The sequence below is a fragment of the Cebus imitator genome, unplaced genomic scaffold (assembly GCF_001604975.1).
Source record: "Cebus imitator isolate Cc_AM_T3 unplaced genomic scaffold, Cebus_imitator-1.0 Scaffold284, whole genome shotgun sequence".
Lineage (NCBI taxonomy): Eukaryota > Metazoa > Chordata > Mammalia > Primates > Cebidae > Cebus > Cebus imitator.
In genome coordinates, this window is record NW_016107599.1 from 394161 (window position 1) to 419642 (window position 25482).

The 25482-nt window shown below is 46.7% G+C and overlaps 1 protein-coding gene across 1 annotated transcript in view; it reads right to left on the bottom strand.

The window, feature by feature from the left end:
• Positions 1-25482, bottom strand: part of COL22A1 (collagen type XXII alpha 1 chain) — a 320119-nt gene that overhangs the window by 211764 nt on the left and 82873 nt on the right. Inside the window, exons 6-10 of the mRNA XM_017501684.2 lie at positions 21794-21917; positions 15634-15909; positions 6832-6912; positions 5833-5955; positions 1285-1329 (exon numbers count right to left, since the gene is read on the bottom strand). Coding sequence (XP_017357173.1) covers positions 1285-1329; positions 5833-5955; positions 6832-6912; positions 15634-15909; positions 21794-21917 — 649 coding nt within the window. The remainder of the gene's footprint in view (positions 1-1284; positions 1330-5832; positions 5956-6831; positions 6913-15633; positions 15910-21793; positions 21918-25482) is intronic.

The window sequence follows — 25482 nt, forward strand, 5'->3', positions numbered from 1 at the left end:
AGGAGAGGAGAAACAGACAAGGCAAGAGAGGAAGCGAGTAGGGACACACAGGAAGGGAAAGCATGCCCAGCAAAGGCGGACAGGAAAAAAGCATTGCTCAGCTGAGTCGTCTCACCATTTCAGCCTTTGTAATGACTTCTCATCTGTAGAATGGGGCCGATGCTGCCTCTCATGCAGGGTTGATTTAGGGTTTGATATCACTCATTCAACAAGAAGGGACCACCTGCAATGTGCGCAGCCCTGAGCTCCCAGCAGTGGGCACTGTAACAGCAGTCCTTACCCATGGCACCTGCTGTCTGAGACATAGGTAGGCTCCCAGCTCAAGCCTGACACACAGCAGGTGCACAGTCATTGTTGCCTTAATTCAGTGGAAGACAATGGAAGATGGGAAAGAAGTGTGCAAAAAGAAAGAGAGTCCATGTACTCCCTGGTCTGTCTGTACCATCAGATGCAGGCATGTGAGGGTCAGGTCCTGTCTAAACCATCCTCTAACCGTGGACTTGACCTCAGTGCATGGCCCTCAGCAGGTGTTCACTAATGATGTGCTGAATGAATTAATTCTAACTAAGACATGCAGGAGGAGAAATGAGGGGAGAACAGAGCAGAAGGAAACAGAGAGATGAAAAGAGATGCTGAGAGTGAGAGACAGAGATACACAAAGAGAGGCAGAGGCTGGGGAGAGAAGGGAAAGAAAGGGAGGGAAGGGGAGGGAGAGGCCCAGCTGTCTCCAGGGATTTTCACCTCCACACTCAGCTCCTCTTTCAAACACAGCTGCTGCTGAACTCTCCGCTCTGCCTTGATAAACAATGTAAGCCTGGGAAATGATGGAGAGGAAGGAGACCACTCTGTGACTGAGGACAGAGGGGCCCTCCCTGGCTTGGTGTAATTAGTGACTTTGGGAATTGTGTGTTTAAAGAGTTATGCAATTTAATACATCTTAAAAGCCCAACCCCTAAAAGTTTCCAGGATACAGCAGCTTCAACCAGTTGCTGCAAAGTTACTTGACCATGGAGACCTAAGCTCCTTGGAACAAATGAGATCTGAGCCAGGGCTCTGGGAATCTAACCCTTTCTTGCTCATATGCAGGCTGAGAGCTGGAAGTTCTGGGCAGTTAAGAGACTCCCAGGTTTCAGACTCTGTGCCACTCACTCTTATCCTCCTGGTTCAGCAAGCTCTGGGGCAAATACTGGCAAGACAGCATTCTCACCCCCCATCTTTTGTCTTACATAGAGAGCAGAGCAGAGGACTAGTGAGGTTCTACGCCTCTGCCATGCCTGTACTGACCTTTGGACCAGGGAGCCCCCTGGGGCCAGCAAATCCCATTTCACCCTAAAAGACAAAAGACAACAAAAGTAAGTTTCTATTTTAAGTTTTCTGTTCTTTCATCACTGGATGGTTCTCTGCCCCACACGCTTAGAAACCAATGCTTAGTAAGCCCAGCGCTGACCAATGCTTTGAGAAGAAAATTGGTTGACTGCACTGAAGTTTCTGCTCTCGAGCTGCAAACCTACATGGGAAGTTTTAACACAGCCTCCAGGTGCAGTTACCTGTGGTCACAAGATAGAAACAAGCGAACCCAGGCACAGAAAGATAAATGCCACGTTTCTGCTTATCAGTGTAAGTAAAAACTTGAAATACCTATAAGCAGAAAGCAGAGCGGTGGCTACCGGGGGCTATGGAGCTGGGGGAATCCAGACATGCTGCCAAAGGCTCCGTGTGTCAGACAGGAATAATAATGGCAAGTATTTGAGGTGATGGATATGTTAATTCACTAATTTCAATCATTCCATGTTGTATACATGTATTATGGCATCACTTTGTACCCCATAAAGATAAGCAATTATATAGTTTGTCAATAGCAAAACTAAATACAGAAGTAAATTAAAAAACCCAAAGGGGTATTCACTGGCTTTTTTTTTTTTTTGAGACTAAGTCTCACTGTGTCGCCCAGGCTGGAGTGCAATGGCGCTATCTTGGCTCACTGCAACCTCCGCCTCCTGGGTCCAAGCAATTCTCCTGCCTCAGCCTCCCGAGTAGCTGGGACTACAGGTGCCCACCACACCCTGTAGAAATACAAAAAAATACAATTTTTTGTATTTCTAGTCGAGACGGGGTTTCACCATGTTAGCCAGGATGATCTAGATCTCCTGAGCTCCTGATCCTCTTGCTTCGGCCTCCCAAAGTGCTGGGATTACAGGCTTGAGCCACCACACCTGGCTTCACCAGCTATTTTTACCTGAATATATCATCACTTCAACTAAAAAGAAAATGATGTTGCCTGCTAATGGCCCATGTACTTATTGTTCACTAAAATACAAAAGAAGACATGTCTGTAAGCTGTTTCTAAATGTAAACTCGGTTCCAATGTAAGAATGTGTAAAGATCACATTACTACATTTACAAGTAATCTTTAAGTTGTGGATATATGCAAATGTCATCATACTGAAGACAAATGTAACACAATTAATATAATTTTATAGATGTAAATATCACCACATTAATACAAGGCAGCACTACACCATTTACATGTATGCTTAGTGCTAACAGCAATCTACACTCTGCTCACAGTTGCATACCTGGCCAACTCAGGGACATACATTTTTTAATGCATTCACAGATGTCATTTGCTCATGCAAATGAAGATAAATAATTTTTTGCGTTTCTCCTCACCAAGCTCCCACAAGAGAGCCTGGTACACAGTTCACGCTCACCATGCTGTTTGCTTATAGAGATGTAATGCCAGGCATCATGTTGACCAAGCTGAATAATAAAAATGTTTTGCAAACTCGATTGAAGATTGAAACCACTAGAAACAATGTCTACCTGTAGCCAGCATTCTGCCTCCTAGGAGAAAACTTTCAGACTTTCTAGGCCCTCTTTGTTGTATTGTTTTATTGAAATGAAGATGGAGGACAGAAATGACACCTGCTTAATGAGGTCCATGTGAAGTTCTTCCACTCCATGCGGCTATTTTGCAGGGAGGGAACAGCAGGCCCCCTTCTCACCCACCTGTGCTTGGGAAGTTCTCTAGCAGGACTGGTATGAGCTCCCTGGGACTTAGCCAGGCCTCAGAGCTCCTAGTTCCCCAACCAGGGTATAGACTACAGAATTTTTGAGGGCTCAATTCTATTTGTCTTAAAACCGGGCCTGGCGCGGTGGCTCAAGCCTGTAATCCCAGCACTTTGGGAGGCCGAGGCGGGTGGATCACGAGGTCAAGAGATCGAGACCATCCTGGTCAACATGGTGAAACCCCGTCTCTACTAAAAATACAAAAAGTTAGCTGGGCATGGTGGTGCGTGCCTGTAATCCCAGCTACTCAGGAGGCTGAGGCAGGATAATTGCCTGAACCCAGGAGGCGGAGGTTGCGGTGAGCCGAGATCGCGCCATTGCACTCCAGCCTGGGTAACAAGAGCGAAACTCCGTCTCAAAAAAAAAAAAAACAAACCTCAGTGCACAGCACAGAGCACAGCACATAGCGGGTGCTTAATGTCTATGGTTAGACGTTAGAGGAAGGAATGATGAAGAAAGTCGCTTATTGAGTCATGCCACCCGAGGCGTGAGGCTGAAAATGTGCAAGTGGAACAGCCGAAACTTGTCGTGCCTAGAGGAAGACAGGGTGTGTTCCTTTATCCCTCTCTCCCTCCCATCTGTCCATCCACCTACCTGTCCATCTATGTCTTCATACCCTGATTGATATATGTATTAACTCAGCCCTTATTTATTGTCTTTCTCTGTACCACACTATGTATTAGTTGCTGAAAATACAGACATGGAAAAATCCCATCTCTGCTGTCTGGAACTTGTGATTACGGTAGTAACGAGAAGGAGACATTTTCGATCTAATGTGATAATTGTTATAATAAATAGAAGCCCAGGGAGAAAAAAGAAGATGCTGTCAGGGAATGGCAGGTGCTCAATGAATAATTATTGAATGGTTAGATGTAGAATAAGGAAAGGAAGGAAAGAGGAAGAAAGAGAGGGAGGGAAGGGGGAAATGACATAGATCATAAGGTGTGCAGAAAACAATTCCTTGGGACATCTTGAAAGAAGAGCAGGCATTGGGTCTGTCCTCGCTCCTGGCACAGTCCATCTGTGTGTACACTGGCTTGTGACCAAAACCTCGCCATGCCATCACCCCTCATCCAACTCATTGCTTTAAGCAAAGATTCCAGTGGATTTGGGTTTCAACAGCTGCTTCTGCTATTTCATTGACATGTAAAAACCAGATCCACAGCCTGACTGTGGTGGACCTTAGCCTGCCAGGGGTGGGTGTAGGAGCTGCTGCTTGGTGCTGTGTGCCCCAGCCCTGGCTCCTGCCTCCACCTCCTGCCATCCCTTACACAGGCCCCAGGCTGAGGTGCTCTTAAGGTCACCCACTACCCAGCAACAGCCTCACCTCACAGCAGGCTTCCAGCTTGGGCCTCCAGCAAGGGAGGCCCGAGTTTGATGTCCCACTTGACTGAGAACACCCTGAGGGCTCCCTGTAACCCAGGGTCTGGTTTTCTGGGTAGTACGAAAAGAAGGAAGGCAGAGTGTGAAGGAGAACAGAGGCGAGGAGGGAAGGGAAGGAAGCCAGTCTGTCTACCAGGATAGGCTTCTGAACAGAAGGCTGCTGCTGCAATACGCAGAGCAGGCCCGCTCCAGGTAACTGCCACCGTCACCTCGTCCTTCTGTCTGTGCATGCCTCGTCCCCAGCAGAGTCACCAAACACCTCCCACATGCAGGGACTGAGCTGAGAGGAACAGACAGAGGGAGACAGTGCAGCCCATTGCGAGAGATGAAGGTCCCAGGGGCCATCGGCTCGGCAGGACCCCGCAGAGACTTTCCCCAGCACGGCTCTACTTGGTGTCTGCATCTTGTCAATCTTCCTGTTTCTTCTACTAAATACAGAAGAACTTTTTTCCCCCTTTATCAAGGGTCACTGTCTACAGAAAAAGAAAACAAATCACAGCCCTGGGCACACAATGCGATGTTTATTCTAGTCTCAGACCATTCTAGGACAGTCGTGGTGGTGTCCACAGAAAGGCGCCACTTTTAAAAACTAGGAACAGATACACATATATACACACATATCCATTCAATAATTATTCACTGAACACCTGCTACTTCGAAGAGAGCATCTTCCTTTTTCTCCCTGTGCTTCTATTTATTATAACAATTATCACGTTAGATCGAAAATGTCTCCTTCTCGTTACTTCCATAATCACAAGTTCCAGACAGCAGAGATGGGATTTTTCCATGTCTGTATTTTCAGCAACTAATACATAGCCTGGTACAGAGAAAGCCAATAAATAAGGGCTGAGTGGATATATACACACCTATGTGTGTATGTATACATACATGTATGTGTACACACATATATACACATTATATGTGTATGTGTGTGTGTGTATATATATATACAAGAAAGATAATGCATAGCTAATCAAAGAAAACATTGAGAAGAATGAGGGTGTGCTCCTGCAAAACACAGTGAAATCCTCACTCACTGTCCCCTTCTGAGTCTTAGTCTCAAATGGTATCTCGTTTGACTCAGTTGCTCCTGAGTGGAGATCATAAATCAGGAACCTGGGAAACCTGAGGAACCTGCTGGAATCCGCTTCTGGAAAGCGTTCCTCAGGGCCTAGTCTGCAAATCTCCCCTTCCAGTGCGCACAAAAATCAAGAAGCAAGAGGTCCAAGGCACAACAACAGGGCACTGTGAGCTGACAGCCTGGGCCTCCCAGTGCCCCTCCCAGTGCCCCCTGCCCTGACAGGCCACATGCATGATGGGAAGCTCCCTCCTGTACCACCCAGCATCCTGCTGGGGCTGTGTGTGGACTGCAGACAATACCTTCTCTCCAGCTGGGCAGGAGCAGTTGATAGTCTTCAAAAATCCAATCTGTTCACTGCCTGGGGTGGGAGGCCGCTGGGGTGGGGGTGGAGGTGGAGGCTCTGTCACCACGGTCACCTGGCACTGGAAGGAAAGCCCAGGAGGTCAGAACCTGGCTCTTCACCCAACAGACACTCCCTGGCAGGAGCACAGTGTCCGGTGCTTCTTTGGAACCAGGCAGGCAAAGTTTGAGGATGTCTCTGCCGAGGCCTTGGGGCGGAAGGCCAGGCCACCCCAGGGTCAGCTATTTCACTGGCTGGCTCAGCAACCTGTAGGAACCGCTCAGGGTCTCACACTCGCAGGTGCTCCACAGTTCCTGCCATCCTCATCCTCACCTCTTCCTCTTCCTTCTTCATCCCATTCCCTTCTTCCCTCACCCTCTGACTTTGCAACCAGGCTCACATGGCTCCACATTCCCGGCGCCTGCTGTCTACCTGCACACCACAGGAGCCCTGAACCGGGTGCACTGGCTGGGTTTGAACTGGGTCCTGGGGACGAGGCTAAGCAGGCATTGCGTGGATCTCATCCTGCAGCCCGGGAAGCAGGCTCCATCACTATTCCCATCTTTCAAGCAAGCCTGTAACCAGGACCTTGCAAAGAACATTGGAAAGGGAGAGGCCTGAAACGAGGCCGGGGCTGAAGTCTGAGAACAGAGCAGATCCTGCTCAGAGGGCTGAAAGCGCAAACTTTGGTCTCTTGGGCCACCCGTGTCCTGACCTTCCTGGCTTGCTGACCAGCCAAGGGCACTGCGGCCTCTCCCTCCTCTGGGTGCTGGTGTGGCACAGGCAGCCATCCCCTCATAAGAAACGCCCTCCCAGCCCCTGCCTCCCACATCCCCCTGAGCAGGGCGTCATCATGCAGCTAGCAGCACTGCGGTTACACTAAGGCACAGACCGCAGTAACCCCGGAGGAACCTGCGTGGCTCGGCTCCCCTCCCTCTTTGCGCAAGAGTCTGCTCACCGGACCCGAGGGGATGTCACAACAAGTCTCCAGTTCTGCGTGTCGCGAGTCACAGTAGATCACAATCCGCTGTAGGTCAAACTGGAAAGAAGGAGAGAGGATAAGTTGTAGGGACTTTGGAACCCAGATACCTCCATGGTTTCAGACAGGCCCTGGCCTCGTATCTGGTTGTACTTCCTCTTTGGGGGGGTCTTCCTCAGCCCACCACTGGACCACTCCTGCCCTGGGCTCCACTCTGGATTTTCACAGGGAGCTAAGCATCATCTTCTCACGTCCTTGATCTGGCTTGGCTGTGTCCCCATCCAAATCTCATCCTGAATTGTAGCTCCCATAATTCCCACATGTTTCGAGAGGGACCTGGTGGAAGATAAGTGAATCATGGGGAGGGTCTCCCCCATACTATTCCCGTGAGTGAATAAGTGTCACGAGATCCGATGTTTTCACAAGGGGTTTCCCCTTTTGCTTGGCTCTCTTTCTCTCTTGCCTGCCACCAAGTAAGATGTTTCTTGCTCTTCTGCCATGATTATGGGGCCTCCCAGCCATATGGAACTGTGAGTCAATTAAATCTCTTTCCTTTATAAATTACCCAGTCTTGGGTATGTCTTTATTAGCAGTGTGAGAACAGACTAATACAACCCTCTCCTGTAAGGGAGCCCCCGCGCAAGGGGCTTCAGGACACATGTTGAAGTCCAGTGTTTCATTCTACACTGAAGGTGCTATGGCCTCTGCCTTCAGCCACACACACAAGGCCACACTGTCATCCTCTCTCCATGTCACCAGCACCGCATTGAACAAGCCCCTCAATGACGTTATTGCAAAGGCCTCCAAGTTCCACGTGTCCCTATTTTCCATCTTTCCAGTCACTTTCATGGTTGTTTTAGTGAACTTTTAAAATAAAAACTTACTTCTGTCACACCTTTTCTATGACGGCCCCTTAAAGACTTAAAATGTAAAAAAAAACCCTAAAATTTAAAGGGGCTGTGGTACTAAACATACATCCACATGCACGAATACATTCGCACACACAGAGTCTGCAGACAAAGCCCAGGCCCTTTTGCGGGACACCCAGCCTCCCACGGCCTGGCTCTGCCTGGCTCCCCCGGTGGGTGTCTTCCTCTTCACTCTGCACCTGCACTGTGCAGCATCTAACCGCATGGCAAACCACACCTGCACATTCACACCTTGGCACATGGTGTCTCTTCTAGGAAAGCCCTTGAGCAATAAGCAATTGCCCAGTCACCACCCAGAGCCACACTCAGACATCCACTTTTGTGGTTGCTTTTCAAGTACGCCCACAGATTTGGAACTTAATTCCCCTCCCCTGGTGTGAAGGGATGGCATGTCATTTCTGAGATCATAAGACTGGCTGCTGTCTTGAGTGTGTTCTCTCTCTCTCTCTCTCTCTCTCTCTCTCTCTCTCTCTCTCTGTGTGTGTGTGTGTGTGTGTGTGTGTGTCTCTCTCTCTTCTTCCCTCCCGCTGTCATCACTCACCATGGGGTACAGAAGCTGGCATGTTGTGAGCTATTCAGTGGACAGGCTCAGGTGGAAAGGATTAGGGCGGCTGCAACCATTACCCAGCACAGAACAAAGGTTCCCCATTCAACAGCCCACAAGAAGCTTCTAACAGCTCCTAGTGAGCTTGGAGGTGCCTTTTCAGCCTTATTTAAACTTTTTTTTAATTTATTTTATTGCATTATAGGCAGGTGTTGAACAATGAGAACACTTATTTAAACTTTGAGATGGCTGTAGCATTGGCCAGAAGCTGGAGGGCAGCCTAGCAAAAGACCCTGAGGAAACCACTCAGCTAAGCCACTCTCAGATTCCTGATCCATGGAATCTATGAGACAGTACATGCTGTTGTTTTAATCTGCTTTTGCTGGGGGGATGGGATAGTTTTGACACAGACACAGGTGTAACTGACGCACCTCCCTCGACAGTCAAGAATGCATCAGGCCCTCTTCTCTGCCACACGTGCACCTTGCATGATATCGTTTAGCTGTGTCCCCACCCAAATCTCACCTTGGATTGTGATAATCCCCATGTCCCAAGGGTGGGGCCAGGTAGAGATAATTAAATCTTGGGGGTAGTTTCCCTCATACTGTTCTCATGGTAGTGACTAAGTCTGATGGTTTTATAAATGGGAGCTCCCCTGCACAAGCTCTCTCGCCTGCTGCCACGTAAGATGTGACTGTGCTCCTCATTCGCCTTCCACCATGATTGTGAGGCCTCCCCAGCCACATGGAACTGAGTCAATTAAACCTCTTTCCTTTATAAATTACCCAGTCTTGGGTATGCCTTTATTAGCAGTGTAAGAACAGACTAGTACATTGCACACACAGCTAACATCAGACACCGCAGACTGTAGGATAATTGGATGTCTGTGTGTCCATCTTCCTTCCATGCTCCAGGACTTCTGAGAACAATGACCGAAACCCAGGCAGTGCTGTTTCTCAAGCACAAACTCGGGGCTCTTGCTAATGTATCAGAGCAGTGGGCAATCTCCCACTCTCCCCAGACCCTGCAGGACATGGTTCACGCTCACCCCTAGCCTGCCATGCTCACTGCTCCCTTCCCTTCAGCCGTGCTAGTTTCCTCCTGCCACCCTCCTGTGCTGGCTCCTCAGCTGCCCGTCCATACCCAGGCCCTCCCTGTCACTCTAGCACATTCTGAATGTGGTCTTCAGGGTACTTCCCACGATGGATGATGTGTCTGTTTCTTAGCTCTTTTTTAAGCATCCCTAATGGAACATAGACCATGAGGGCAAGGCTCTCCTGTCTCCTGTACTTCACTAGAGCAGTCCCTGACTCATAAAAGTGCCGTAGAACAGAAGGCTGGGTGGACAAGTGGATGAATGGATGGGCATTTATCAAATGGGGCTTGAGCTCAGTCAGTGGAGGCTGGGTGCTTATTGCATTGAACACTGATGCGAAGTGCCCTGGACTTGCCCCTCCTCTGCCCACTTCTCAGGCCCGTGTTGGACTCGGGAGTCCCTCTGCACCCTGAAGTGCCCCTTGAAGCATAGCCCCTCACACCACTGACTTTGTTCTACAGAAACAATAACAATTCCATTCATCCATCTGTTTTATTTCCTGTAGAGACAGCAGCCCAGAAACAGGAGAAAATGACAGAATGAAAAACTGTGGTTTAGAACAAAGCCTACTTTCAGGGATGGCCCTGCTTTCTTCATTATCAAACATACTCACAGCAGCTGGGCCTGCTGGCAAGGCCCAGGGACAGGGAAGGATAAGGAGACAGGAGGCAGGCCAGGGACAGAGCATGCTGGCTTGGGATCTGGGCAGCCAGAAGCGTTCTCAGGTGGGGTGAGAGGTCCTCTCAGCCAAGAGAGGCCCCTTTCCAACTGCCTGAAATCCCAGCATCACCCTAGCCACCCAATCCTTCTCTCCTTTGCCTCGCTGCCCTATGCCCTGGGATTTCACTTCCTGACATCACTGTGCTCCCCCACTCCTGTCTGGGAGTCCTGCTCAGGTTCTGCCCTCGGCAATGATGTGTTGAACTGCTGCATGGGTCTGCTTGGCTCCCTCCGTGTCCCACCCATCAGTAGCTTGGAGGCCCTTTGCTGGCTGCAGTATGGAAAGCAATTAGAGAGCACAGAAAGCTGGAAGGCTGTGTTCAGCATGGCCCAGTCTGAGTCTCAGCTCTGCTCTTCTCTCATATCAGCTGTTCAAGTCAGGAAAACTGAGGTTCAGTTTCTGTGAGAGGGACTCACAGGGCTGTAGTGGGGACCAAGGAAAAGAGAGCCCATGAGAGCACAGGGTCAGCCACAGATGAAGCTTCAGTGTAGGATGTGTAAGATGCCCCAAACCATGTGGTTACAAGTACCACAGATGATGTTTCTGGAAGATTTACTAAGAGATAGAGATGTATTGATTCTCCTATACATTTTCCTGACACGTGGTTTTAATACAAAAATGCAACATGGAACAATGAGTGTAATACCCCTATGGACACTCTTCATTGTTCTCCATTGCCGCTAACCCAGTTAAGAACTCCCCATGTGCCAGGCACTGTTAAGTGCTGTGTTTACATATTAATGATCTCACTCAATGCCCACGATAGCTCTGACAGGTGAGCCCACTGTCTCCTTCCTGCAGATGAGAAAGTGAAGGTGCAGAGAGGTGAGGCCACTGGCCTGAGTGTTTTAGTCTAGTTTGGTATACCTCAAAACATCTATGTAAGAAGTTGCAAATTTATTTTATTTGGGGAGCATCAGTAGCAGAGCTGAAAAGTGAGTTAGGGAAAGGAAGTTAACCAGTAAAAGGCTGTTATCAAGGGTGTTACCCTTGTGGCCACCTGCAGCGTACATGTGTTGGGGAACTCTGAAGCCCATCAAGAATATGTTGCTCAGAGTTAGGACGCCAAGAGGTGAGGGAGCTGGGGTATCAATACTCCAACTTCCAGCAGTCCTTGGTGGAGGGCTGCTCCTGGGGGTGTTGATGCCTACTTAATAATGGATAGCACTGTCTCAGGCAGAGAGGGTAAACCCTCAGGCAAGACAGGTGCAGGCAGTTGGCAGCACAGCTGGTATGCATTGAAATGACAAGGACCCAGGGGGATGTAGGTGGGGAACCAACCACATCTGCTATACTAGGGTGTTGTATATGGTGGGGATGTGTCCACAAGGAAACTCAGGTCTAATTTCCAATCCCCTTCTCAGGAGTCAACCATGTAATACAGATGGGTACCTTGGAGAGTGCCAGGAAGCTAATCCTCTTCCTGTCTTCAAAACCTCCCAACACCACCATGATAACGTGATGATGGTGGTGATGATGTTCATGATGACTAGCATTTATGGAATGCTGGCAGCATTCCAGGAAGTTTTATAAGCACTTCACATATGACATAGCATTTAATCACACAACAACCCTGTGGAGTGAGTGATCATTTTTCTCATGTTACAACTGAGGAAACAACATCAGAGAGGCTATAGGGGAGCTTGGACTCCAAAACAATTTTGTTTAATTTGAAGCCTGGGACATGCATTTTTAGGGACATGGGGCTATTCGCTAAAGTTGGCTTTTGTTTTTAGAAGACTTTTAACTCAAATATATTTTTCCACTACCTCAAATAGAAATATAATGGAAATCTCATTGTTGGAGGTTTGGAACTGAGGTTAGAAGGATTTAATCTTGCTCTATATCTTTAGACATGTCTATTATTCCCTCTGAGCCTCAGTATCCTTGTCTGTCAAGTAAATGAGGGGCTGGAAAAGATGCTCTCTGGGTTCCCTACAGCTCAGGGGTTATCTGTTTCCGGGACTGACAGTAGAACCAGGCAGCTCACAGAGCCAGAATTCTAGCCTGACTGCCCAAGGCAGGGAATATAAGCAAGTTGCCTAACACTTTTGAGTTGGAATCTCCCCACCTACAAAATGTGAGGAGCATCCACCCACCTGGCCTGAATTTAGGATTAAGAAGTGTTGTATTTGTGACTATGATGCCCACTCTGAGGGAGGTAGCAGTGATCCTTGTGTCATGAATAGTCCAGAGCTCCATATTGTCCAGCCCTTTGATGCATGTTATCTTAGGGAGGGAGAGGTTTGTAAATGGACCTGGAAGACGGGTGCTTGAGTGGAAACCCTAACTTCCATTTGTCGGCTCTGTGATCTCGGAAGAGTCCTCAGATTCTCCAGGATCATCTCTCTCCATCTGTGAAATGATGGTGTCCACTGTATCTACTTTCTAACGTTGTAAAGATTTTGGTCAGAAATGGGGAAAAGAAGCACTTTAGTGCAATGCCTGGCACAGAGACTCTGCACAAGTAGCTAGAATTAGTAGCAGGCTGAATTAATGATTTTTATAGTTTTACTTTGATTTTAGTATTTTTTGCTTAATTTGGTTCCACATCTATTATCTTATTTCATCTCCTCAGCAATAGCATATAAAAACAAACAGAACGTGACTCCCATTTCAGAGATTAATCAAACAAACAGATAAACAAAGTCTGGAAAACATGAATGTGTGTGGCTTGAGTGACGGGCATGGCAGCTGGCTGGCAGTGGCTGGCATGTGAGCCGCAGTTGGAGTGTGTCAGTCCTCCCACCTCTGCAGCCCCCAGTCTCTCCTACCTCCACTACCTCTGACCAGCTCACTCTCAGCTTCATTTTTCTTTTTTAATGAAATGGAGTTTTGCTCTTGTAGCCCAGGCTGGAGTGCAGTGGCATGATCTTGGCTCACTACAACCTCCACCTCCTAGATTCAAGCAATTCTGCCTCAGTCTCTCGAGTAGCTGGGATCACAGACACCCACCACCATGCCCATTTACTTATTTATTTATAAATAAATGTATTTATTAATATATAATTAATATATAATATATATTTTAAGTATATATTTTTAAATAAATATATAATTTATTTTTATAATAAAAATTTAAAATTTATAATTTTTTTATTATAGAAAATAAATTTTTCTTTTATATTTTTAGTAGAGACAGGTTGCATCATGTTGGCCAGGCTGGCCTTGAACTCCTGACCTCAGGTGATCCACCCACCTCAGCTTCCCAAAGCTCTGAGCCCGGCTCAGCTTCATTTTTAAAAATCAGTATGCACAGGGACATTGATGGTTTATCGTTACATTAACAAAGCAAGTTATAACAAAGTCTATAAACTTGTTTATGATGTCTTTTGCTGGAACGCTACTTCCTAAAACTTTATGCATCCCAACTTACTGATTTTTTCTTATGGTTTATGTTTCACAGACCAGGAAACAATTTTGCAGCATGTATGACAAATAAGCAATTAGTATACAAAATATGCAAACATTATCTAGAAATCATTTAGTAAATAAAATTAGCATAGTAGTAAAACAGGCAAAAGATATGGCCTAGGATTACCGAAGGGGGGCATGGGAACCATCAGTAAACATAGGGAAGCATTTCCAGTCTCAATGGTAATCAGGCAAATGCACATGAAAACTACAATATAACCCTGTATGCCCAGCAGACTGGCAAAACAATAAAACATTATACACATATAACTTATACCATTATATAGATATAAATTATATAATGTTTATATATATAATGGTACATTACAGATATAAATTATATAAACATTATCTATATAATATTTATATCTATATCCTCATTATTTCAGTGCATACCAGCTGTGCTGCCAGCTGCCTCCACCTGTCTTACCTGAGGGCTTTCCCTCTCTGCCAAAGACAGTGCTATCTGTTATCAAGCAGACATCAACACCCCCAGGAACAGCCCTTAGCCAAGGACTGGTGGCAGTTGGAGTATCAATATCCCAGCCCCCTCACCTCTTGGCATCCTAACTCTGAGTCACATATTCTTGATGGGCCCCAGAGTCCCCCAATGCATGTAAACTGCAGATTATCTATCTATACATTATACAATTTATATCTATTATATGTATATGTTTATTCAAATGTTTAATGTTTATATATTTATACACACACACACACACACACACACATATAAATGTTGCTTTCTAGAGAAATTTGAAATATGTGGGAAAGTTAACAATTGTGTACCCCACAGTCCAATCATTAAACTTGAGGGTACATACCCACAAGAAATGCTATCAATTCATCTATATCTCAAGCCTAAAGTGCAGGTGTTGCTCACATTTTCCTCGTAAGTAAAGTGCATGGAGGTGTACCACCGTTTGTAAGGTCCAAGGCTTGCTAATTATGATCGTGATACCTTAGAAATGATCTAAATACCACTGACAGGAGAATGAATGATGTATGAATGAATACATAACAAAGTATGCATTAGCTTAAAAAAATTAAAAGCTTAAATGCATAGTTTTGAGTAGAGAAAACAAAAAAGCCAGATGCAGTCCATTACTTACATAAAATTCCAAAAATCTCTCCTATACCTAATGATACTATATTTGCTTATGGTTATGTATACATGGATACATAAAACGGTTTTGGGAAGAGCTTTCCCCACATCATGTTTCCCGTGATTTCTCAGGCAGTGGGGGGTGCTCCTGGGCATGGGAGCTAAGATTGACTTCAGCTTGAAGACAGAACGTGTGGATCACTGTGCAAAGTGTCTACGTGTATCATGCGTATTATGCACATACTTATGGTGTATGCGTCTCTTTGGGTACATATGTGGGTATGTATTTCTAGAGGGAAGAAAAAACCACAAAGGAATGAAATGAGAGAAATGAAGCAAGGAGGGAAAAGAAAAAATCAAAGAAGAAAAGAACACTGGCTCAGAATGGAAGGACAGATGCCCAGTTATTACCAGTTGTTATTCCTAGTTGGTGCAATGAGAGTGATTGTCAGTTATTTTCCACATAATTTTCCTATATTTTCCAATTTTTTTTACAATCAGGGAAGAAGGAAAAAAATCTGTATTTAAATTTGCCAGGAACTATCATATATATCTATCCACCTACCTGCATATATATATTTACATATATATGTACGTGTGTGTGTGTGTGTGTGTGTGTGTGTGGCCTTTGCAGACCATGCAGCCAGAGCCATGTCAGCCTTGCTCTCTTTTTGTGGGTACTGGTGTCCCCAGTGCTAAGGACAGTGTTTGGCACATACTAGGTACTCAATGTATATGTGATGAATAATGATTGATGGAATGGCTGAAAAACTGGATAAGTGAATGAATGGGTGATGGTGAATTGGGGTTCCAATATAGCAGTTTTCTGAGTCAAGGTCTTTCCTTCTAAGATGGTCCAAGGTATATTTGGTACATGGTTCATGCAAGTGTGGGAAACACTGAGGGCACTTAGCCCCAAGTCTTCTCCCTGGTGGCCTGGAACCTGGGCTGCAGAAGGCCCCTGATACTCACATCGATGGGCACACTGTCATAGAGGCGCTTGCCAATCACGGTCTTCCCCTGGATGTCAATGTTCTCCCGCTCCTCAATGGGCAGTGTCTGCACCAGCGCACAGTCGATGTACAGGGAGACATTCTGGGCCTGGATGCTCAGGGCGATCTTGTGCCAGTCCCGGTCAAAGAGGTCATTGACCCGGGAGCCTCGGAAGACCACCCTGACAGCGTCTTTCATGGCACCTACAGCGCTGTACTCCACTGCCTTATTTTCACCATCCAGCCGGATGGAGACCTGGGGAGGAAAGGACCAGAGACTCTTTGAGCTTCTTGGGGCCAATGGAAATGAAGAGAATGGGAAAGGAGAGTTCAGAGTCAGGTCTAGCAGTCCTGAGTCAGATCCTAGCTATGACTCTTACCAACTGGTCACCTACCATCCGACCTTGGACCAGCCCCTTCACACCTCTGAGCCTCAGGTTTCTCCTCACACAATGGTGTTAATAATGTCTACATTTCAGGCTGTTCTAAACCCAGTATTAAATGGAATCATTGCACTCATACATTAACCCAGGAGTCACAGCCTCAACTGTCTGGAAGGGCTATGTAGGTAAGAGAGCTTTGGTGAGACTCCAAGAAAACTGGCACACGGAGGGGCTTGAGTCGTGAGAACAACCAGAAATCCTAATTAGTTTCACTGTCTTTTAAAACCCTGGACTGGTTAAACCAAACATATCTTCTGGCCAGATCTGTTAACCTACATGTTCTCTCACTTGAGGATAAAGCTGGAGCTCCCGTAAAATAATATTTCTTGATGGCAGGGGTCTGATCTGTCTGGGTCATTGGTTAGCCTTTGCAAGATGCACAGGCATTGTGCAATGGACAAATTCTGGAGAAGGTTTTACTGTTTTACTTCTGATTGTTTTTTATTGTTGTTGGTTTGTTTGTGTTTTGTTGGTGGTGGTTTTTGGAGATGGAGTCTCACTCTGTTGCCCAGGCTGGAGTACACTGGTGTGATCTCAGCTCACTGCAATCTCTGCCTCCCAGATTCAAGCAATTCTCCTGCCTCAGCCTCCTGAGTAGCTAGGATTACAGGTGTGCACCACCACGCTTGGCTAATTTTGTGACTTTTGTAGAGACAGGGTTACACCATTTTGGCCACATTGGTCTCAAACTCCTGACCTCAAATGACCTGGCCGCCTTGGCCTCCCAAAGAGTGCTGGGATTACTGGCATGAGCCACCGCAGGCAACCTGGTTGCTTTTGAAGAATAAATGGGTATATTCTCATCCATGTATTCATTTTGTCATCCCTGAAGAATCATCCTGTGTGCCCAGCAGGCAACATGCCAGGTGTCAGGAATGCAACAATGGGCCACAGATACACTAGGTATGAACAGGATACAAGGCACAGAACATGAGTATCCACTGAGTGAATGAAAGAATGAGTATTTCCTTGTCCCATCTTTGCAAGGTTAGTCTTCATCTGCTCTAATATTCATGTTTTGCCCTTCCCTGTGGCTCCCTGCTCCCAGGATCTGACCTTTTAGGGCTTCTTCACCTCAACTCCTGGGCCCTTTGGCTTCTAGTTGAGCTTGGCCCATTGGAAGTCCATTGGAATGGGGTCCAATGAGGAGGAAGAGAGAGAGGTGGGGCATTTATTCCTCCCACCCCTCCTTGCTTCCCTGTAGTACTGGAGTGGCTTTATGCCATGTTTATATAATTTATAACTAGAATGTACCATTATATATAAACATTATCTATATAATTTATATCTATATAATGGTATAAGTTATATGTGTAAAATGTTTTATTGTTTTTCCAATCTGCTGAGCATACAGGTTCTTTGGAAGTGTTCCCTCCTTGGTGACTCTAGTACCCACCATCTCCTCCCTGTTCCCCGGCCCATCCAGGCTCAGGTGGTAGCTTCCTCCTGTGGCTGATCCTGGGATGCCCTGGCATTTCTTGTTGGTTTCCTTAACCCTTATCCCTCAGCCACATCAGCTCCCGTAACCCCAGTCAGTTTGCTACAGCACTCGTCAAAACTGTGTGCTCAGTGGGGGCTGCCCCTTGCCGGCCTACATCTAAACCAGTAAATCACTTTTCAGCTGTGTGACCTTGGGTAAGTTATTTAACCTCTCTACAGCTTCCTCATTTGTAAAATGGGACCAATAGTAGTGCCTGTTTGTGAAGAGGATTATATAATCTATGAGAACCTAATTAATTAAATGAATTGTCATAAGGATTATTATGAGAATTATAATATATGTAAAACATTTACAGTATATAGTATTTATTTTTTGCCAGATACTGTTCTAAATATTTGCAATAATGAATTAAGCAAATAAGTTCACAGGCATCAAAGCACTGAAGCCTTCCCTGATTAACACATACTCTTGGATTTGAACCTGGCCATCTGTTCTCACATCCCAAGATGTGATTTGTTGACTTTTTTCTTTTCATTTTTCTTTCTTTTCTTTTTTTTTTTCTTTTGAGATGGAGTCTCATTCTGTCATCCAGGCTGGAGCACAGTGGGGTGATCTTGGCTCACTGCAACCTCCACCTCCCAGGTTCAAGCAATTCTGCCTCAGCCTCCCTGGTGGACCACAAGTGTGCACCATCACACCCAGCTAATTTTTGTATTTTTAGTATGGATGAGGTTTCACTCTGTTAGCCAGGCTGGGCTTGAACTCCTGACATCAGGTCATCCCCCCACCTTGGCCTCCCACAGTGCTGGGATTACAAGCATGAGCCACTGTGCCCAACCATTTATTAACTTTTTTCATAGCCCAGCCTCAGTATGTGAAATCATCTTAAGCACGTCTCCTGTTCACCTTTTTGTCTTTCCTGCCCCAGCCTTTTAAACAGGCATGTTCTCTCTTCATCTATGTAACCCCCTTGGCTAGAACAACATATGACACACAGTGACGCTCGATAAAAAGGTACTGAGGAGCCAGGTGCCGTGGCTCACACCTGTCATCTCAGCAGTTTGGGAGGTCGAGGCAGGTGGGTCGCAAGGTCAGGAGTTCGACACCAGCCTGATCAACATGGTGAAAACCTGTCTCTACTAAAAATACAAAAATTAGCTGGGCATGGTGGTGTACACCTGAAGTCCCAGCTACTTGGGAGGCTGAGGCAGGAGAATCGCTGGAACCCGGGAGGAGGTGGTTGCGGTACGCTGAGATCGGCCACTGCGCTCCAGCCTGGATGACACAATGAGACGCCATCTCAAAAAAATAAAAATAAAAATAAAAAGGTACTGAATGGATGGAGGAATGAACAAATGAATGAGAGACTCTGTAGTTAAAGCAAGGTGCCCACGTAGTGCAGGGGCATCAGCTACACAACCTGGGTCTTCTGATCTCGTTTTCTGGGCTCCACATGGCTTCAGTACAACCAAGGAGGACCTAAGATTTATTTTTATTGTGTCACCTATTGTATGCTAGGAGAAGGGTATAAAATAGAAAACTGTGAAACCCTGCCTAATGATCTAATGCTTGTAATACACAAAAGTCTAATACTCCCATGATTAAACATTGTGTTCTTTTTCACATGTTTGAGCACTATGTCCCTGGCCCTTCAGAGCTTCCTGGGGACATGGCTTCCCCAGTGTTTCTGCCTCCAACATGATATAGAGCAAGGGAGGGCACCCAGCAGTCCAGTGTCTTGTGTCTACCAATACTAGTAGGGTGACTCTGGGGAAGGCATTTTCTATGTCAGGTCCATCAGCAAATCCTACTGGTTCTATTTTCAAAATTAACCTATAACCTATTTGTTTCTCCTAACCTCCCTGTCACAGCAGCATCCACACTTGCCTGGATTACTACTGTGTTCTTCTAATTTGTCCTCATATTTCTCGGCCTGTGCACCTCTGCAGAGTCTCTTCTCAAACAAAGAGTCCCTATACTGGCCTACAAGATTTTTTGAAATCCAGCCTTCTTCCACCTCTAAAACTTCATTTCTAACTAACCCCAATATGTGCATACACACACACACACACACACACACACACACACACACACACACCACTCTGCTCCAGCTGCACCGGCCTCTTTGCTGTCCCTTAATCATATCTGGAATGAGTGAATGCCCCTCAGTTTACCCAAATGACAAATGGGGAAAATGCCAGCTTTTAAGGGTGGTTGTAAATGGCAAATAAAAGCATGTGCATCTGTATCTCTAGATGAACTTCTCTCTCTGTACATCTACAATGACTGACAGAGTGCATGGGTCACGCAATGAACACTAATCTACTCATAGATCATCTTCTTACAGATCTCTATCCAATTTTCCAGTGTCTAGCCAGTATTTCCCCAAAGAATGGAAGGGAGCATCATTGGCATTTCTGGCGATGGGCACTCAACCAAGCCTGGCTTAACAAGAATAAATTTCTGGGTGCCTCTTTACACAGGAATCTCAAATCTCAAGACAGACTTCATCTCTGCATGGCTCTGTGGTATGGCGGTATTGCACCCCATTGCTTATTTTGACAGAGGGAGGGGAGGATGCACAAGTGTCGGACAGGGCACAGACAGCTCTGCAAATGCCGTGAAGGAAGAGATCCCAGACTGAGGGGGCGGTGCAGACTCACCCACAAGAATGTCATGGCAGGTGCCCAGTCCCACTGCACCGGACCCTGAGCAAATGGAGATGCAAGACCTGTGTAATTGGAGATGGAGTTGGATGGGAATGGGGAACGCAAAGACTTCTCCAGAAAAGTGGCCTCTGGAGAAGAATCTCAACTTCTCCATTCAGCCTCCCACACTTACAAAATCAAGCCTCTCAGCACTTAAATTTCAAAATGTCTCTGCATCTCAGTATGGCTAGGGATGTTATGGAAAAATCATTCGACAGGACTAATTGATCAGGACAGGCTTGGAACAGAAGCCAGATGAGCATGTGGTTTAAAGCACAGATGTAGGAACCTGAATGCCTGGGTTTAAATCTCATCTCCTGCTCTTATTACCTGTCAAAAGGTAAGCAAATTTTTCAGCCTCTCTGTGGCTCAGTTTCCTCATCTGTATGATGCTAACAGTAGAAAATATTCAGAGGGTTATTACGAATAATGAATTAATACTTGTAAAGCCCTCTGAACAATCCCCAGCTCCTATTAAGAGCAGGGACCTGTTGATAAGCAAATGCATCTGAAGTCAGTGTCCAGTCTCAACCTGGGAGGGTGAGCTCACTGTTTAAGAGAATCTTGCCCTTTCAGATGGCAGGCCATGAGTGTGATTGCTGGAGTCCGATTGCTTGAGCATGCTTTTATTTTATTTTAGCCCCTAGTGAAAGTTTAGTCAGTATCTCCCAGCTGAAAGTGAGTAATAGCTTCTCCCAGTTCATTTTTCTAAGAAAGGAGAAAGAAATAGTTGGTCTATGAACTTGATAACAAGAGGATCTGGATTTGGCAGAGAATAAATAGTAGTGTTGCTTTTATCTCAAACCAACAGATGGTGTTGATGGCTTTGAATTTCAGATTTGTCTTTCCTCACCGGACTGTGTGCTGGTGGAGAGCTGTCCTAACTTCGTGGGAAATGAAAGCTGAAACACACCAGAGGCAAGTAAAGATAGGACCCAGAGCTTCATTCAGAAGAAAACTGAAAGGAACTTCTCATGATGAGATCTTATTACATATCAGGCGCTGTTCTAGATGCTTTACATCATTCCATCTGATTCTTCCACCAAGCGTTCACGGTAGGTACGCTGTTTTCCAATATACAGCTAAGAAAACCAAGACCCAGAAAGATAAAGTAGCCCATCCTAGGACCCATGCCAATAAAGGGGTAGACACGAGACTTGAACCCAGGTCTGTGTGATCCCGAGCCAGTGCACTCCACCGCATCACAAAGCCAGGTCACTCATGCTGCCAATACAGCAGGTGTCATAGGGCCGCAGAGCTGGCATCTATCTCCTTGGCTAGGCCAAGAGAGTCTCAGAGGACAGGAACTCAGCCTTCTTTACCCCACTGGAAGGCCTGGTACTATGTTATCATTAGGACAGGAAGTTGGACCTCTTGCATCTCGTGACATCCCCCCGCAGGTCCTCTGAGCCTCCATATGCCAAGCTCTCGATCTCTCTAGTCCCGGGGATAAGAGCCCTGGATAAAACATGGTGGGTGATGCCATCCCCACCATGAGAGGGAAACAGAAAGCTCTGGACCACTGAGATAAGGCAGTGCTGCTCTTACCTGTGGGATGCCGTACTGGTCGATGACCTGCCAGATATACCAGTCTTCCTTCCGAGATGTTTTCCTGAACCGGAAGGTTGTGACAAAGGCGTACTCATCAGGTAAACCTTGGGGAAACACATCCCTGGAGAAGAATGGAGACAAACACACCAGGCTTGGCAATGAGAACAGGGAGCCAGCGAAGTGAGCCCACACAACCCACCAGTGATCAAGTACTGCCAACTTGACTTCCTAAATATTTCCACCAGCCACCTTCTTGGCCTGCCTTCCCTGCCTTCTCCTTAGGTCGGGGCCTAGTGTGACCTAGACAGTAGTCATGGCCCCCGAGGCTCCAACCTCAGCACCTTCAAATCCATCCCTACAGTGCGTCAGCTTCCATCTCTCTGCCACCACCATGACTGATGACATCCACGGTAAATGCTAACTGGTCACACCCCTGGGATCAAATATGGAGAGACTCCCAGCTTCACTGCTCCCTGCTGAATTGCTCCCCGACCAGGACAAATGGATATACTTCATCCTTCTTGGTGTCCTGTCCCAGATGCCAGGATGCCATGGTCTGAATGTTTCTATCTTCCCAAATCCATATGTTGAAATCCTTACACCAAGGTGATGGTAACAGAAGATGGGGCTTTGGGGTGATTAGGTCAGGAGGGCAGAAAGCTCATGAATGGGATTCATGCCCTTAAAAGAAAGACCCCAGAGAGCTTGGTTACCCCTTCCACCATGTGAGAGTGCAGGAAGGATGGTGTCTATGGGGATCATGACCTTAAACGTCCCAGCCTACAGAACCATGAGGAATAAATGCTGTGCATAAGCCACCTGGCTTAGCTGACAGTGCTTTGTCGTAACAGCCAGAATAGATGGGGATGGAGCATCCTCTTCTCTCCCACAAGGCCCAGGTTCCTGCCTCACTGTAGAGCCAGCCTCTCACCTGGAGGAGGCCTCAGCTCCCTGTTGCTCCACCCCCACCAGTCCTGGAGCTGCCTTTCCTCTTCCAAATTCAGAAATGAAAAATGTTATTTCCCTTCTGTGGAGGCTCAATCCGCCCACCAAGAACCAAGACCCAGTCCCTCAGTCCCTCTGTCCTCGGAGCACTCTCAGGCCAGCTGCTCTTCCATCTTCCTCTGTATCATGAACAGGACACCTGAGTTCCCTCCTGCCTCTCTCACGTAAGCACAGAACCCCGCCACCCCAACCAAAACGTGCCCCCACCAAAACTGACTGCACATCCCCAGCCAGGACCTGAGCAACCTCCCACTTCCTCTCTTTCTTCCTCTCCTTCCCTTCACAACAGGGTTCTGGGAAACGTCACGTACATCACCCCCTCCTTCCGCATCTCTCCCCATCTGCTCCACTCCCTGCCACCTGTCTTCTAGCTCTCCAGGCTCCCGACGTGTTCCTCGTGAGGTCCCTGGCAAGGAAACACTGACAAATCCCTGTCCCTCAGCACCCACTCAGGTCCCTGCAGCACAGCAGGCACTTCATAAAAGTTGAAGGAATGCAAACTTTGAAGACTGTCAACAGCCATTTCCATGGAGAAACCTCTCTTTCCCTGGTGCTAGTACAGGGCCCAGTTACTTTTCCCGGAGGATACATCCAAGACAACACAGACCTGGGAGCTGCCCCATGCCTCGCAGGAGCCTGACCAGCATCCCTGGCCCCCGCCCACGCAATGCCAGTAGCAACCCCTCGCCCAGTTGTGACAACAAAATTTCCTCTAGATACTGCCAAAGGTCCCCTGGGGGTAGGGGTTAAATTTCTCTTGGTTAAGAACCAGTGATCTATCCTTGACTTACATCCTACCAAAATAAAGGTTAGCTTACTTTTTCATAGTATTTCTCAGATTCAACAAAGTACATACACATAGGATCTCATTTGACATAATAGTCTAAGTTTAGGTAGGGTGAGGTGGCTCACGCTTGTAATCCCAGCACTTTGGGAGGCCGAGGTGGGTGAATCACCTGAGGTCGGGAGTTTGAGACCAGCCTGACCAACATGGAGAAACCCCATGTCTACCAAAAACACAAAATTAGCCAGGCATGGTGATGTGTGCCTTGTAATCCCAGCTACTCGGGAGGCTGAGGCAGGCGAATACCTTGAACCAGGGAGGAGGAGGTTGTGGTAAGCCGAGATCCCACCATTGTACTCCACCCTGGGCAACAAGAACAAAACTCTGTCTCAAAAAAAAAAAAAATTCTAAGATTTAATAAAAATAAATATCTTTTGAGAATTTAACACAAGCTCACCAGTACTCTTTTTATATATTACCTAATTTCTTCCTCATGAGAATGTATAAAGAAGGTATTTCCATCCTCGTGCTACAGCTGAGGGCACCCGGGCTTGGAGGGGTTAACTCCATGCCATCTGGGTGGCAGAGGGAGACGCACCTGGAACCTGCTCTCCTGTGTTCTCCTCTTAACCACCAGCTTACTGCACCTTAACAGCAGAGCCTGCGAGGAGGAGCCGAATCCTGCCCTTGAGGCTGGGGGCTGCCTCAGGAATGTACATGGTATTGACTTCCCTGCTGGAGGGGGTGAACTCTGTCTGGCCAGAGAGCCAGGAGGGGAAGTGGGGAGGCGTCTGAGTTCCTGGTTCTCAGACTAGCAGATCCACAGGGACATTGTTTGGCTGTAGAATCTGTGAGCAAGATTCTGACTCTCAGTTTACAGCTCCAGGCTAGGACATGATGGCCCAGATGTTCAAAGTCATTCTCTGAGCTGAGATTTCACTCAGGACCACATCCAAGTAGTAGGCACAGGGCCCATCACTCATAGCTCCTGGGCGTCCCACAGGATTCAGAGATGGCCTCAGTCACTGTCCCTGCAGGAGGAAGATGGGACCTCCCCACCTGTATCCACGGGCACAGGCTTTGTAGCCACAGATCAATATTTGGCTTTGTTTTTCATTTTCTCCTTTTCTTTCTTTCTTTCTCTTTTTGTTTTGTTTTGTGTTTTTTGTTGAGACAGAGTCCTTCTTTGTCTCCCAGGCTGGAGTGCAGTGGTGCAATCTCAGCTCACTGCAACTTCTGCCTCCCAGGCTCAAACAATTCTCCTGCCTCAGCCTCCTGGGTATGTGGGATTACAGGTGTCTGCCACCATGGCTGGCTAATTTTTTGTATTTTTAGTAGAGACAGGGTTTCACCGCATTGGCCGGGCTGGTCTTGAACTCTGGACCTCGGGTGATCCACCTGCCTTAGCCTCCCAAGCTGCTAGGATTACAGTCATGAGCCACAGCACCCAGCCATTTTCTCATTTTCTTAATGAATCCAATTATGCTACTTTTTTTTCCCCCGAACACACTTCCTTTTTATACCTTTGAAATACACACAGACAAGTATATCATAAGAAAAAGTACAGATTTATCTGTTAATGACCTTTTATTCCCCTGATTATAACTTTTGCTTAGGTTATACACACACATATATGGGTATATGTGTATGTCTGTGTATATATATACCAACATGTGCCTATATATACATATATGCATCAGCCATTTTAATCAGGGAGAGAAAAAGATAATTAACAGAAAACATCTGAAGAAAGAAAATCGCCAAATTCAATCTTTTCCACAAATAATACAGCAGATATGAGATGACAGTGGAAGGGTAAAGGGTGTGGAATTAGAGGACCTGAGTTTGAGGCTAGCCTCTGTTTCTTCTGAACTGTGAGGGGTCGAACAAATCACTG